General features: G+C 46.2%; 2 protein-coding genes across 2 annotated transcripts; both read right to left on the bottom strand.

Annotated features, from left to right (window-relative positions):
• Nucleotides 1-4,925: 4,925 nt before the first annotated feature.
• LOC120038500 (homeobox protein HMX2-like) lies at nucleotides 4,926-5,444 on the bottom strand. The gene has a single exon (XM_038984222.1). The coding sequence runs from the start codon at nucleotides 5,424-5,426 to the stop codon at nucleotides 4,926-4,928; it is 501 nt and encodes a 166-aa protein (XP_038840150.1). The 5' UTR covers nucleotides 5,427-5,444.
• A 1,757-nt stretch (nucleotides 5,445-7,201) lies between these two features.
• Nucleotides 7,202-10,692, bottom strand: LOC120038508 (homeobox protein HMX3-like). The gene is made up of 2 exons (XM_038984232.1): nucleotides 9,074-10,692; nucleotides 7,202-8,625 (listed from the first exon to the last, which is right to left on the bottom strand). Exons 1-2 carry the CDS (start codon nucleotides 9,387-9,389, stop codon nucleotides 8,012-8,014), a joined length of 930 nt encoding a protein of 309 aa, XP_038840160.1. The 5' UTR covers nucleotides 9,390-10,692; the 3' UTR covers nucleotides 7,202-8,011.
• Nucleotides 10,693-15,362: the final 4,670 nt, after the last annotated feature.

The following is a 15,362-nucleotide window of genomic DNA, read 5'->3' as shown; positions in this document are numbered from 1 at the left end:
ATTTACATTTAAGTCATTTAGCAGACGCTCTTATCCAGAGCGACTTACAAATTGGTGCATTCACCTTATGATATCCAGTGGAACAACCACTTTACAATAGTGCATCTAACTCTTTTAAGGGGGGGGGGGGGGGGGGGGGGGGTTAGAAGGATTACTTTATCCTATCCTAGGTATTCCTTAAAGAGGTGGGGTTTCAGGTGTCTCCGGAAGGTGGTGATTGACTCCGCTGACCTGGCGTCGTGAGGGAGTTTGTTCCACCATTGGGGTGCCAGAGCAGCGAACAGACATCAAACCCTTACCTAAACAGCACCCTCACCTGAACAGCACCTCACCTGAACAGCACCTCACCTGAACAGCACCCTCACCTGAACAGCACCCTCACCTAAACAGCACCTCACCTGAACAGCACCTCACCTGAACAGCACCTCACCTGAACAGCACCCTCACCTGAACAGCACCCTCACCTGAACAGCACCCTCACCTAAACAGCACCTCACCTGAACAGCACCCTCACCTGAACAGCACCCTCACCTGAACAGCACCTCACCTGAACAGCACCCTCACCTGAACAGCACCTCACCTGAACAGCACCCTCACCTGAACAGCACCTCACCTGAACAGCACCCTCACCTGAACAGCACCCTCACCTGAACAGCACCTCACCTGAACAGCACCCTCACCTGAACAGCACCCTCACCTGAACAGCACCCTCACCTGAACAGCACCTCACCTGAACAGCACCTCACCTGAACAGCACCCTCACCTGAACAGCACCTCACCTGAACAGCACCCTCACCTGAACAGCACCCTCACCTGAACAGCACCTCACCTGAACAGCACCTCACCTGAACAGCACCCTCACCTGAACAGCACCTCACCTGAACAGCACCATCACCTGAACAGCACCTCACCTGAACAGCACCCTCACCTGAACAGCACCTCACCTGAACAGCACCTCACCTAAACAGCACCTCACCTGAACAGCACCCTCACCTGAACAGCACCTCACCTGAGAAGTAGAAATCAAAGGGAGAGAAACTGAGAATTGAATAACTGCATTTGACAAAGTTAAGTAAATGAAAGAATACTCTTATTGCAATGTGAATGGCTCTTAAAAGAGCCTTTGGTTGTGCATAGTGTAGTCTATGGTGTTGCCAGGGAACAGCACCCTCTTCGAAGAAGTAGGAGGTGAACATCTCCCGCACATGGATTGCCTCTCTTGCTGCGTTATTTGACCCCATCCTTGAAACATCCTGCAGAGCAGCAGACTTCTCCTCTGGCACGCGGCGGCGAGCTGCAGATCCCCTCCTGGTCCTCGTGTCCATCCTCATGAAGTTATGCAGGACACAGGTAGCCTTCACACACCTGAATTCCTCCAGGAGGCAGTCCCAGATGGCCCTGGTCACCAAACCTTGCAGTGCCCTACACGGTAACTGCAGGCAATCGTTTTGAAGGAATCTCCAGTTACAAGGTATCTGTAGGAATTTAGAAGATAATGTCATTATTAGACATTAACATCACCAGGTCATTGTGGATTACTAAAGTAGAATATCGCTTATAACAAATCATGATAACATTGGATAGATGCATGTACACACACATGTGCATGTGACAATAGCAGGATCATATCAAGGATAGCATCACAAATGAATACAGAAATACCACTTGAAGCTTGATGAAGAGTTGATGATTTGAATCAGCTGGAAAAAAAAAAAATGTGCACCCCTTTGAGTCCCCAGGACCAGGACTGAGAACCACAGCTCTCTGTATCTGAGGACAGAAAACCTCACAAGAAACAGACTTGATTAAACTCAAATTAGACCGCACTGAATATTATGTTACTATTATCTCCGTCCTCACTTCCAGGGACAGGAACTACTAAAAAGTACCTGCCCTATCCAGAATAGCCTACTCTCTCACTTTGACAGTTGGGGCAGCTATCACCTACCCCCATAGCTGTTAGCTAGCTACCTACAAATGCATTTAGAGTTGTTTTTACAGTGATAGATACATCAAGATAGCTAGATAATATGACGTTAGGTAGCTGGTGATATTTAATTCACTTAGCTAGCTATCTATACAGTATGTAAAGTTGGCTAGATAGCTAGCTAGCCATGTTAGCAGCTCTTTTGAGTAAGCCTGCACTGTAGCTAGTTAGTTAATAATACATCGTTTTTTGTTTTACATTTTCTAAATATATTTACCTACTTGAATAGGTTCTCCCAGCCATGTGGACGATTAGAAACAGGGCAGCAAAGTGTGTTAGTCACCAGAGCGTTTTAGAGCATATTACTATTTACCAATTGAATAACTAGACCTTCCTACAAACTTGCTATGCTGGATTCTTGACCCACAATCAAACCGTGCTGCTATATGCTGCCCACAAACGAGCCTCTCTCTGCGGCCGAACCGGCACACCGTAATGTACCGCTTGCTAGTGAAAACGAGCCGTAATAACGGGTTATGTTTACTTTGCAAGATACCGGTAGAAACTTTGTACAGTTGGCTAAACATATAGTGGTAAGTAAACCTAGTGTCATTGTTTTCTCCAACCAATGTAGGCCTACCTAGCGAAGTTAGCTAACATGATCCCAATTTCAATATTGTTTTTAAGTGTTTAATTAGGATTTCGGCTGACAGACAGGCTACATTGATTGATTGATGGACTACGTAAAATTGGCTAGCTAGCTAATAACATCATGTCAATTTGTTTTATTTAATTTAATCTTTATTTAACTAGGAAAGTCAGTTAAGAACAAATTCTTATTTACAACGAAGACCTACCAAAAGACAAAAGGCCTCCTGCTGGGACCGGGCTGGGATTAAAAATAAATTAAATAAAAATATAGGACAAAACACACATCGCGACAAGAGAGACAACACTCCTTAAAGAGAGACCTAAGACAACAATATAGCACGGCAGCAACACATGACAACAACATGGTAGCAGCACAACATGGTAGCAGCACAACATGGCAGAGGCGCAAAACAGGGTACAAACATTAATGGGCACAGACAACAGCACAAAGGTCAAGAAGGTAGAGACAACAATACACGCAAAGCAGCCACAACTGTCAGTAAGAGTGTCCATGATTGAGTCTTTGAATGAAGAGATGGAGATAAAACTGTCCAGGTTGAGTGTTTGTTGCAGCTCGTTCCAGTCGCTAGCTGCAGCGAACTGAAAAGAGGAGCGACCCAGGGATGTGTGTGTACTTTGGGGACCTTTAACAGAATGTAACATTAACAAAATGTACCTTTAACAGAACGTGACTGGCAGAACGGGTGTTAACAAGCTAACTTTCAGGGGATAAAGTAGATGGCTATATCCAAATATTGTTTGATTTGCTTGCCATCTATAGTGGTGATGACAGTAGTCCGACAACTTTACTAGGACGAGGACTTGCCGGTGTTAAACTCTTCCCAAAAACCCAATCTCTGATGAAGCAAGCTAAATTCTGTTGTTTGCTAGCTACAGGTCAAATGGATAGGTGTCTTCACCCATCTTAAATGACATGATCATTGATGTTTACTGATCACGAAAAGCATGCAGTTACTTGCTGTATGATAGAGAGCGAAATGTGCGCAGTTGTTTTGTATGGAATAACCGGGAAGTGTGCAGTTCTGACTATCCTCAATAGGTGATGATATTAAAACCAAATAGTTATAACATGTATTTCACAATCCTTTAAAAATGGCACGTAGTTGTCAATGATTTTACCGGAGCTGGGGGTCCCCTTCCCCCCCCCCCCAACAGCCAAATCGAACGTATTGTGACGTTTTATTTAAAACGACCTATATGCTCATTTTCCCATCAGAGATGTTTTTCCATCAAGCTGACTTTTTGCCTGATGATATTGATTGGAAAGGAGCATCAAGCTAATCACCTTGAACATTCACCATCCTGTGAAGTTCATCATCATTTATTTAATCTGCAGCCTAACAAACTGCATGCTTTCCTGAGTCAAAATGGGAGGACCACACTGCATATTGCAAGTTTACTTCGATATAATGCTTATTATATCAATATTTGCGCATAAAGGCATTTCCACCGCTATTTCTCATCATAATGAATTTTACCGACACAAAAAGATACCACCGTGTCGAACGAACACATTTTCTGTCGGCATTTATACAATTTTACCGGCATTTCATGTTTGCATCAGCCGGTTCGTAACATTTGTCATGCGTCAGGTAAATCATCCAGCATTGAAGTGGTCCACACACACATTTTCAATGTAACATTTTCTCACGTTTGCGACGTTCGTTATGAAATGTATAGCTCATAAACACTGTATTGTTTCATGATAGGACAGGACTGAATGACGTGACCTACCGCTATAGCCTTATTTTAGGCTATACTCTTAGAAAAACAGGTTCTGCATAGAACCATATAGGGATATATGCTTGCTTCATATATGGCACCGCTTAAGGTTCTATATAGAACCGAAATTGGTTACAGAACCCTGTATGGAATCCCATTTAGAACACTATATGGAATCCCATTTAGAATCCTATATGGAATCCCATTTAGAACACTATATGGAATCCCATTTAGAATCCTATATGGAATCCCATTTAGAATCCTATATGGAATCCCATTTAGAACACTATATGGAACCCAAGGGTTCTATATGGAACCAATTTTGGTTAAGTGAAGAAGAACCCCTGGGGGGGGGGGGACATACAGTATATGAAGCGATCAATAGAACCCTTTTTGTTTTGATCCAGAACGTTTTTTTTTCTAAGAATCTAGAGAATAAAAAACACTGGGAGGCAGTGGAAGGATATGTACATTTTTGTGTAAGGTTATTCATGATCCGGTGTGTTGTAATAAAATAGGCCTATGGCACAGCCTAATAATGGCAATATAAATAGTTTGTAATTTAATGAATTAGGCTACAAAATGCTATCTGGTAATCATTCTATTAAATTTTATTATAAAAATTGTACAAAGGTAAAGCTTGCATGTTGCTCCCGGGATAACATAGAGGTGTAGGGAAAGTCATTGATCCAGGGACAGGAATCCGTAGTCGGAAATTCTCTTTGAAGTAGAACGGCATCCCAACCAGAGTTTGTGTGGATGATGCGTGAGCCGTGTTCACCGCTTCTATCTCCGCAGAAAGAAGACGTTTCCACTTGTTCCTCCGATTCTGGAACCAAGTTTTCACCTGTATCTCTGTCAACTGGAGACTGGAGGCGAGACTAGCTCGTTCTGTACTGCTAAGGTAACGTTTCATGTCAAACGTCGATTCTAGTTGGTAAACCTGACTCCGTGAGAATACGGTCCGAGACTTCTTTCTGGATGAGTTGGATGTTTTGTCGTCGTCAATATTACCCGTTTCTTCTGAAATAGCAGGTGATGTTTGGTTGTAGTGTCTCTCGTCACCTTCTTTATAATCATGAAAAAGTTGATGCCTCTTCACCATCTCTTGCCCCAGAATTAGTCTGTTTTTGTCACCTAAAATAGTGCAAAACACGGTAATCAATCCAAATGTTTATAAAAACCTTGGCTATCTTGTTAATGTTAAAAACACTGCATCATTTAAAATCAATCAAGTAACTTTTTTTTCTTCCATCAAGCAGTTTAAATATGTTTTATCAGTAGCCGAAAAATCTCGAATAGACTTCTAATAAACAAATAAATAAAACAAATGCTGTCAAATGTCTGTCATTCTTTATCAACATATCTTACATCATTCAATAGTAATAATAATAGTTATAGGTTTATAATAATGTGTCATTGTTATCAGAATAACAATCAAGTAGGCTACCAAAAATAAAACACAATTTATAAAGCATTTTCACTTACTTAGAGAAGAAAGTGTGAGCTCGTTGAGGTCATTACGTGGTTTCTTTTCTCCGGGTAAAGGGTAGAAGTCTGTAGAATCCTCCCCACCGCTGAATCCTTCTGAAGACACTGAGCGCATGCGTTGTCTCTGCAGCAGCCCCGCGTCGGAACTAGAATTACAACTGTCCTTGTGCGCGTCCTCGGACCCAGTTCCAAGAATTGACCTAATAGTAAAATTGGAAACTGAGGTAAATGATACTTTACTGCCACTGTCTTCAGATTTCTTCATTCTGATAAACATTTAGAACCTTTAACTTCAGGCAATAAATGTGGAATCCGTTGGAGATTTTTTTTGAGAAGCGGGTTTGTTCTCCTTCTGCAAAGTTATGTCTGAATTCCCGGAGTACCATCACTCCCATACAACGTTCAGTTACTTTGTTTGCGCGTAGGTAGGATTCTCATGGACCAATCACAAGCTGGGAAGAGACCCGGTCATTTTAAACCGTGTTGGAGAGAGACACACGCACCAAAAGCTCTCCCCAACCCAACTCAGTCAGCAACAAACGAATGATATGCACACCTGACGTTTGCCCAAAGTTCCACAGTCAATATTTGAATATTACAAATGAAAATGGCCTTCAAGATCACATGTTGTAGCCATATTGCTCTATTTGCAATGCCCACTGTTTCGTGCTCTATTATAGCCACTAATTGGAGATCAATTATTGTTTGTTTACAAATTAGTGAGCTGATTTCGTTGTGCTTATTCCTTACAGAGATGTGAAACCAAGCCTTAATACTCTGACGGATTCGAAAAAGGGCAATGTAGGCCTAGTTTCTGTTTGAAAATTGGCCTTTGGCGATTTCACCATTCTGTTCTTGAAATTGAATTTATTTTGTGAAGACATCTTAGGCCTATCTATACATAGCCTATGGGCCAAATTCGAGAAATTATTGAAATATGTGTTTTGATATCAGTAATGTTGACATCATTTATTGTTTGGTCCAGAGTCATATTCCACTGAGCACACACTGGCTGAATCAACGTTGTTTCCACGCCATTTCAACGTGGACCGACGTGGAATAGACGTATGTGCCCAGTAGGATATCTCTGGGACGAGTCATCCACTGACAATAGAGAAATATAATTAGCTAAAACAATCTATTATATTCTATTATTTTATTCATTAAATGCGTGCTATGCTTTTGGTGTCTGTAAGTTAAAAGCCTTCAAATTGTCTTGATGAATTCCAAATCCCTTCAAATGAATGACATATAAAATGTTTCCCCAAAGGAGCGCTATGTTAAACTCTAAAATGAATCTAATGCAAGGACTGAACATACTATATTTGATAGGAAACATACATCCAACGTATAAGTCCCACGTTTTATTAAAGGTATAGATGAAAAACATTTATGCACATTTCTAAATACACTCGGTGTAGTCGGGAACGTATTTCACGATTTATTCAGAATGTAAAAAATAAAATAAAAAGATCCTTGTTTTTGGCCATTTGGTGAAACTCTTATCAGGGATTTTTTTTTAAATTACATTTCTCATTGACAGCAAGTAAAAGTCTGCGATAACACTGTGAGACGTTTGATTTAACATACATAAGAACATGTGATTTGTCCTCACTGTTTGCGCTATAAAACGATATAGGTCCAAGTAGTAGTTATTTTTCATCTGTGAGCCACATACCGTGTACGTGAAGCGAACAGTAGAACTATTACACATAAAACGGCTGTACATGATGAAATATTAACTTTACTTCGGATTGGTTCTCATCTCATACAAAACATCGATGTAATTCATTGTAAAATGACGTAGGGTACAGGGAGACATAGACCTATATGTGTTTACATCCTGTTTAAAAAACACATTAAAACACCCATCAGTTAAATCAAAACCAAATGTTCAAATGTTCAGGACGCACAACAATTTAATATGAAATCATTTGAATAGGAGGAAATTTTTCAGTTTTACATTGGACGCACAACAATTTAATATGAAATCATTTGAATAGGAGGACATTTTTCAGTTTTGGACATGGGAATACAAATAAATAATAAATACAACATGTCATAATAGACCTGTACAACATACAAAGCCTTTTTACCTTTCCAACACCAACTATTTTCATAGATTTTTAAAAAATAGGTCTAATATGTTTCTTATACATAAGTTACAATACAGTAATATCAACACAATATATGAGTCTTTCAAATTGGTCTCAGCAGCGGCACGGATGTGACTAGGGGATGTGAATAGTACATTTGATGAGGGAACGTTAGTAGAGACTGACTGACTGACGCGTCCCCAGCGCTCCCAGTTTCTGAGCCGGTGTTCTCATGGTACAATATGGGTACGCGGACTATCCTCTGGGCCGCGGCGTGGCTCAGATTGACCGCTTCGAGTTCCGCGGCCAACTGTCGTTTCCACTTATTCCTCCTGTTCTGGAACCAGATTTTCACCTGGGTCTCCGTGAGGTGTAGGGATGCCGCCAGGCCTGCCCGTTCCGAGCTACTGAGGTACCGTTTCATATCGAACGTTGATTCCAACCGAAATACCTGACTCCTTGAAAAGACTGTGCGCGTTTTCTTTTTCCGACACGTTTTTTTATCCGAGTTCTCGTCTTTAATTTTCCTCCAGTCATCCACCAACTCTCTTTCCTTCTTTGGTTCGTCCCCATCACTCTCCTCCAGAACGAGATCATCAGTACTTGTGTTTTTGTCGTCCTCTTTGTCGTCTGGGTCGGGTGATTTTCGCAGCAGCTCCGGTGTCTCTCGGTCCTCGCCTGTTGATGGTGTGTCTCTCGCGATGGCCTTCTCAAACCCTACACGAAATAAACGACAATGTTTATCATTCATTGAAAACATTAATGCAACCATAAAATAAACATAAATTACTTTTTTTTAACCACTATATTTATTATTTCGATTAAACTCATCCAAGTAAATGTTCCATAATGACCCGAATCGCCTGGTGAGTCAAATTGAGGCAGTAGGCCTAATTGTTGGGGCAAATGTTGCAATATTCGATTGAAGATTCATGACAATATGAAGGTTATTTTAGACACAGTTCACCTGTACATTTACTCATCATTAGTCTGAATATCATTCCAACTGAGGAGTATTGCGAATAGCCAGTATTATAGCAACATCATTTATTTGAAAATATGTTGTAGCCTTATTTAATCCGTTATAACCAAAACATTACTTGAGGTATTCTAATGTGCAACATGTATGAAAACAGAAGCGATTGAATGTCTACTATGAATCTACCTCCAGTCCTGTAGAGATGATGTCCGGACGTGCCGAGCGCGTAGGGATACCACCACGCCGACGTTCGTTCCAAATAGTGCGCCGATAATCCAAATCTCTGGGCTGGGATGTCAAAACTAGGAAAAGTTAAATCACCGATCCGGGAGAGAGAGAAGCCTCCTTCAAATAGTCCTTTGGTGGTGGCAAGCAGCGTCTTCGGGTTGGAAGGTTTACTGTCGAAGTTGAGCAGGTTCTTGATAGAGAAAGGTGAGTCTTTAGCGGGCGGACGGGTCTCCTGTGCCGTCTCTGCCATCGCTTGTGAATGTTTATTGTCCATTTGAATGACTCACAGCAAACACACGTCAAGATAAACAGTTAAAGATATTGTCGGTTTATTCCGGTTACCCAAGCGTGGCGTTTCAGTCAAATATAGGCCTATTTTTTTGACTTAGAATGCTTTGAGAATAAATAAAATTAAATAAAAATGTAAGTGCGAAAATGTATGCACTCACTACTGTAAATCACTCTGGATAAGAGCGTCTGCTAAATGACTCGAATGTAAAAGTAAAATGTAGCATAAATCTTCATGCAGGTCTGTCCTGGAATGATCGCAGCAATGATACATGGCACAATGATCACTGCGTCAGACTTGCAACGCATTCTACTAACGATTACATACAAATGTTAAATGCGCGCAGTCCTGGACGATTGGGCACGTAGGCTACAATGGCAAATGGGATTTGAGATGAAACTGGGAGCAGTGGAAGGGAGGGGACAGGAGGACAATAATAGGTGGAGTAGGCCTACGGGGAAGAAGAGAAGTCCAGAGGAAGGGAGGGGGCTGGAGCAGGATAATAGGTAGGGTAGGCCTGCTATGCGGGATCCTTGGGACGTCCACCATTGACATTTAAAATGGTTAGTGTAGGGCTTAAGTATAGGGTTTAGGGTAGGGCTTAAGTATAGGGTTTAGGGTAGGAACGTCCCAAGGATCTATTTTTGCACTGACCGACAAGTCCACCCAGACTGTGTGCCCTCCCCTCCTGAATGGAATGTGCGTGTTTTTGGCCATGTAGTCCAATTAGAAAGCAACATGGAAGTAGATGGGTTATGTACTCAAACCGTTACTAACAATTACTTACTGTCAAACAGGCATTTAATAAGTAAACACATTTCCAAATGGGTTGTAATGACAGGTCTACTCATCTGCAGTGCATGTACAACATCAATAGGGTGAAACTGTAAGTCATTACTGATGTGTGAATAGGGGCCTTTTTAATAGATGCTGACAGTTAATTAAACACTAAATGGGCTGATTTTACCTGCATTATCACCTTTTGGTGCCACATGCTGTCTGAACGATGACATTGAGGTGCACATTTTAACGTTTTTATTTATCTTTCAAGTCTAATATAAATGATTTATATCAGAGATGTATATACACGTATTAACCAGTGATTTGTTTAGTGAGTTTTATCCCCGTTTAATGAAGCCAAACTTCTGGTATGAACAAACAAACTAAAATACTTGTGTATACTATGTCATGCAACAACAGAAGTTTCACTCAGACTATAATCTGAGTTGCAGAGAGGAAGTCCTGTAGGCAATCATTAGCCCAAATCAACCTTATTCTAACCATGTGTCAGGGGGACAACACTCTGCCCTGTCAGGGGGGACAACACTCTGCCCTGTCTGGGGGGACAACACTCTGCCCTGTCAGGGGGGACAACACTCTGCCCTGTCAGGGGGGACAACACTCTGCCCTGTCTGGGGGGACAACACTCTGCCCTGTCTGGGGGGGACAACACTCTGCCCTGTCTGGGGGGACAACACTCTGCCCTGTCAGGGGGGACAACACTCTGCCCTGTCAGGGGGGACAACACTCTGCCCTGTCAGGGGGGACAACACTCTGCCCTGTCAGGGGGGACAACACTCTGCCCTGTCAGGGGGGACAACACTCTGCCATATGAACCATGTGTCAGGGGGGACAACACTCTGCCATATGAACCATGTGTCAGGGGGGACAACACTCTGCCATATGAACCATGTGTCAGGGGGGACAACACTCTGCCCTGTCAGGGGGGACAACACTCTGCCCTGTCAGGGGGGACAACACTCTGCCCTGTCAGGGGGGACAACACTCTGCCCTGTCAGGGGGGACAACACTCTGCCCTGTCAGGGGGGACAACACTCTGCCCTGTCAGGGGGGACAACACTCTGCCCTGTCAGGGGGGACAACACTCTGCCCTGTCAGGGGGGGACAACATTCTGCCCTGTCAGGGGGGACAACACTCTGCCCTGTCAGGGGGGACAACACTCTGCCCTGTCAGGGGGGACAACACTCTGCCCTGTCAGGGGGGACCAACACTCTGCCCTGTCAGGGGGGACAACACTCTGCCCTGTCAGGGGGGACCAACACTCTGCCCTGTCTGGGGGGACAACACTCTGCCCTGTCTGGGGGGACAACACTCTGCCCTGTCAGGGGGGACAACACTCTGCCCTGTCAGGGGGGACAACACTCTGCCCTGTCAGGGGGGACAACACTCTGCCCTGTCAGGGGGGACAACACTCTGCCCTGTCAGGGGGGACAACACTCTGCCCTGTCAGGGGGGACAACACTCTGCCCTGTCAGGGGGGACAACACTCTGCCCTGTCAGGGGGGACAACACTCTGCCCTGTCAGGGGGGACAACACTCTGCCCTGTCAGGGGGGACAACACTCTGCCCTGTCAGGGGGGACAACACTCTGCCCTGTCAGGGGGGACAACACTCTGCCCTGTCAGGGGGGACAACACTCTGCCCTGTCAGGGGGGACAACACTCTGCCCTGTCAGGGGGGACAACACTCTGCCCTGTCAGGGGGGACAACACTCTGCCCTGTCAGGGGGGACAACATTCTGCCCTGTCAGGGGGGGACAACACTCTGCCCTGTCAGGGGGGACAACACTCTGCCCTGTCAGGGGGGACAACACTCTGCCCTGTCAGGGGGGACAACACTCTGCCCTGTCAGGGGGACAACACTCTGCCCTGTCAGGGGGGACAACACTCTGCCCTGTCAGGGGGGACAACACTCTGCCCTGTCAGGGGGACAACACTCTGCCCTGTCAGGGGGGACAACACTCTGCCCTGTCAGGGGGGACAACACTCTGCCCTGTCAGGGGGGACAACACTCTGCCCTGTCAGGGGGACAACACTCTGCCCTGTCAGGGGGACAACACTCTGCCCTGTCAGGGGGGACAACATTCTGCCCTGTCAGGGGGGACAACACTCTGCCCTGTCTGGGGGGACAACACTCTGCCCTGTCTGGGGGGACAACACTCTGCCCTGTCTGGGGGGACAACACTCTGCCCTGTCTGGGGGGACAACACTCTGCCCTGTCAGGGGGGACAACACTCTGCCCTGTCAGGGGGGACAACACTCTGCCCTGTCAGGGGGACAACACTCTGCCCTGTCAGGGGGGACAACACTCTGCCCTGTCAGGGGGGACAACACTCTGCCCTGTCAGGGGGGACAACACTCTGCCCTGTCAGGGGGGACAACACTCTGCCCTGTCAGGGGGGACAACACTCTGCCCTGTCAGGGGGGACAACACTCTGCCCTGTCAGGGGGGACAACACTCTGCCCTGTCAGGGGGGACAACACTCTGCCCTGTCAGGGGGGACAACACTCTGCCCTGTCAGGGGGGACAACACTCTGCCCTGTCAGGGGGGACAACACTCTGCCCTGTCAGGGGGGACAACACTCTGCCCTGTCAGGGGGGACAACACTCTGCCCTGTCAGGGGGGGACAACACTCTGCCCTGTCAGGGGGGACAACACTCTGCCCTGTCAGGGGGACAACACTCTGCCCTGTCAGGGGGACAACACTCTGCCCTGTCAGGGGGGACAACACTCTGCCCTGTCAGGGGGGACAACACTCTGCCCTGTCAGGGGGACAACACTCTGCCCTGTCAGGGGGGACAACACTCTGCCCTGTCAGGGGGACAACACTCTGCCCTGTCAGGGGGGACAACACTCTGCCCTGTCAGGGGGGACAACACTCTGCCCTGTCAGGGGGGACAACAAGAGGGTAGAGTCAATGATACTGTTGGAACACAGTGGAGGGTATTTGAGATTAGATGTATTATAGGATTGGTGAATCATAAGAAACTTTGACTGATAGAATAAACCAGTGTGTTACCATCGGGCCACTCACTGCATGCTACAAACACGGCTTCAGTGTGTTACCATCGGGCCACTCACTGCACGCTACAAACACTGCTCCAATGTGTTACCATCGGGCCACTCACTGCACGCTACAAACACTGCTCCAGTGTGTTACCATCAGGGCCACTCACTGCACGCTACAAACACTGCTCCAGTGTGTTACCATCGGGCCACTCACTGCATGCTACAAACACGGCTTCAGTGTGTTACCATCGGGCCACTCACTGCACGCTACAAACACTGCTCCAATGTGTTACCATCGGGCCACTCACTGCACGCTACAAACACTGCTCCAGTGTGTTACCATCAGGGCCACTCACTGCACGCTACAAACACTGCTCCAATGTGTTACCATCGGGCCACTCACTGCACGCTACAAACACTGCTCCAGTGTGTTACCATCAGGGCCACTCACTGCACGCTACAAACACTGCTCCAGTGTGTTACCATCGGGCCACTCACTGCACGCTACAAACACTGCTCCAGTGTGTTACCATCGGGCCACTCACTGCACGCTACAAACACTGCTCCAGTGTGTTACCATCAGGGCCACTCACTGCACGCTACAAACACTGCTCCAATGTGTTACCATCGGGCCACTCACTGCACGATACAAACACTGCTCCAGTGTGTTACCATCGGGCCACTCACTGCATGCTACAAACACTGCTCCAGTGTGTTACCATCGGGCCACTCACTGCACGCTACAAACACTGCTCCAGTGTGTTACCATCAGGGCCACTCACTGCACGCTACAAACACTGCTCCAATGTGTTACCATCAGGGCCACTCACTGCACGCTACAAACACGGCTTCAGTGTGTTACCATCGGGCCACTCACTGCACGCTACAAACACGGCTCCAGTGTGTTACCATCGGGCCACTCACTGCACGCTACAAACACTGCTCCAGTGTGTTACCATCGGGCCACTCACTGCACGCTACAAACACGGCTCCAGTGTGTTACCATCGGGCCACTCACTGCACGCTACAAACACTGCTCCAGTGTGTTACCATCAGGGCCACTCACTGCACGCTACAAACACTGCTCCAGTGTGTTACCATCGGGCCACTCACTGCACGCTACAAACACTGCTCCAGTGTGTTACCATCGGGCCACTCACTGCACGCTACAAACACGGCTCCAGTGTGTTACCATCAGGGTCACTCACTGCACGCTACAAACACGGCTCCAGTGTGTTACCATCGGGCCACTCACGGCTCCAGTGTGTTACCATCGGGCCACTCACGGCTCCAGTGTGTTACCATCGGGCCACTCACGGCTCCAGTGTGTTACCATCAGGGCCACTCACGGCTCCAGTGTGTTACCATCGGGCCACTCACGGCTCCAGTGTGTTACCATCGGGCCACTCACGGCTCCAGTGTGTTACCATCGGGTCACTCACGGCTCCAGTGTGTTACCATCGGGCCACTCACGGCTCCAGTGTGTTACCATCGGGCCACTCACGGCTCCAGTGTGTTACCATCGGGCCACTCACGGCTCCAGTGTGTTACCATCGGGCCACTCACGGCTCCAGTGTGTTACCATCGGGCCACTCACGGCTCCAGTGTGTTACCATCGGGCCACTCAAGGCTCCAGTGTGTTACCATCGGGCCACTCACGGCTCCAGTGTGTGTTTGAACCAGTGATAACACATCTGGAAGAGACCGTCACGCGCTAATCTGTGAGGTCAAAAGGTCAGCCACACATCCCCTCCGTCTGTGCAGGTGCCCAAACAAATTCTTCTCTCTAACTCAACATATACTGTGACCTGCTGATATCTGAAGGTATGTTTAGTAGATATATGCTGGTGCTTCTACACCTGCATTGCTTGCTGTTTGGGGGTTTTAGGCTGGGTTTCTGTATAGCACTTTGATATATCAGCTGATGTAAGAAGGGCTTTATAAATACATTTAATATATATATATATTTGTTAAGTTACAAATGTGATAAATGTTAAGAGGATCTGAACGAGTTTAAACGTCAAACGGATTTAAACTTAGTTTTGTCCACGTAGGGGTGAGAAAAAGAAAAATACATATTCAGACAAGCATGTAGACCTAAAAATCAACTGAAGTGGATTTTTGTACAACCTACACAGGATACATG

The sequence above is a fragment of the Salvelinus namaycush genome, unplaced genomic scaffold (assembly GCF_016432855.1).
Source record: "Salvelinus namaycush isolate Seneca unplaced genomic scaffold, SaNama_1.0 Scaffold223, whole genome shotgun sequence".
Classification (NCBI taxonomy): domain Eukaryota; kingdom Metazoa; phylum Chordata; class Actinopteri; order Salmoniformes; family Salmonidae; genus Salvelinus; species Salvelinus namaycush.
The sequence above is the reverse complement of the archived record's forward strand: the minus strand, read 5'-3'. Positions and strand labels throughout refer to the sequence as shown.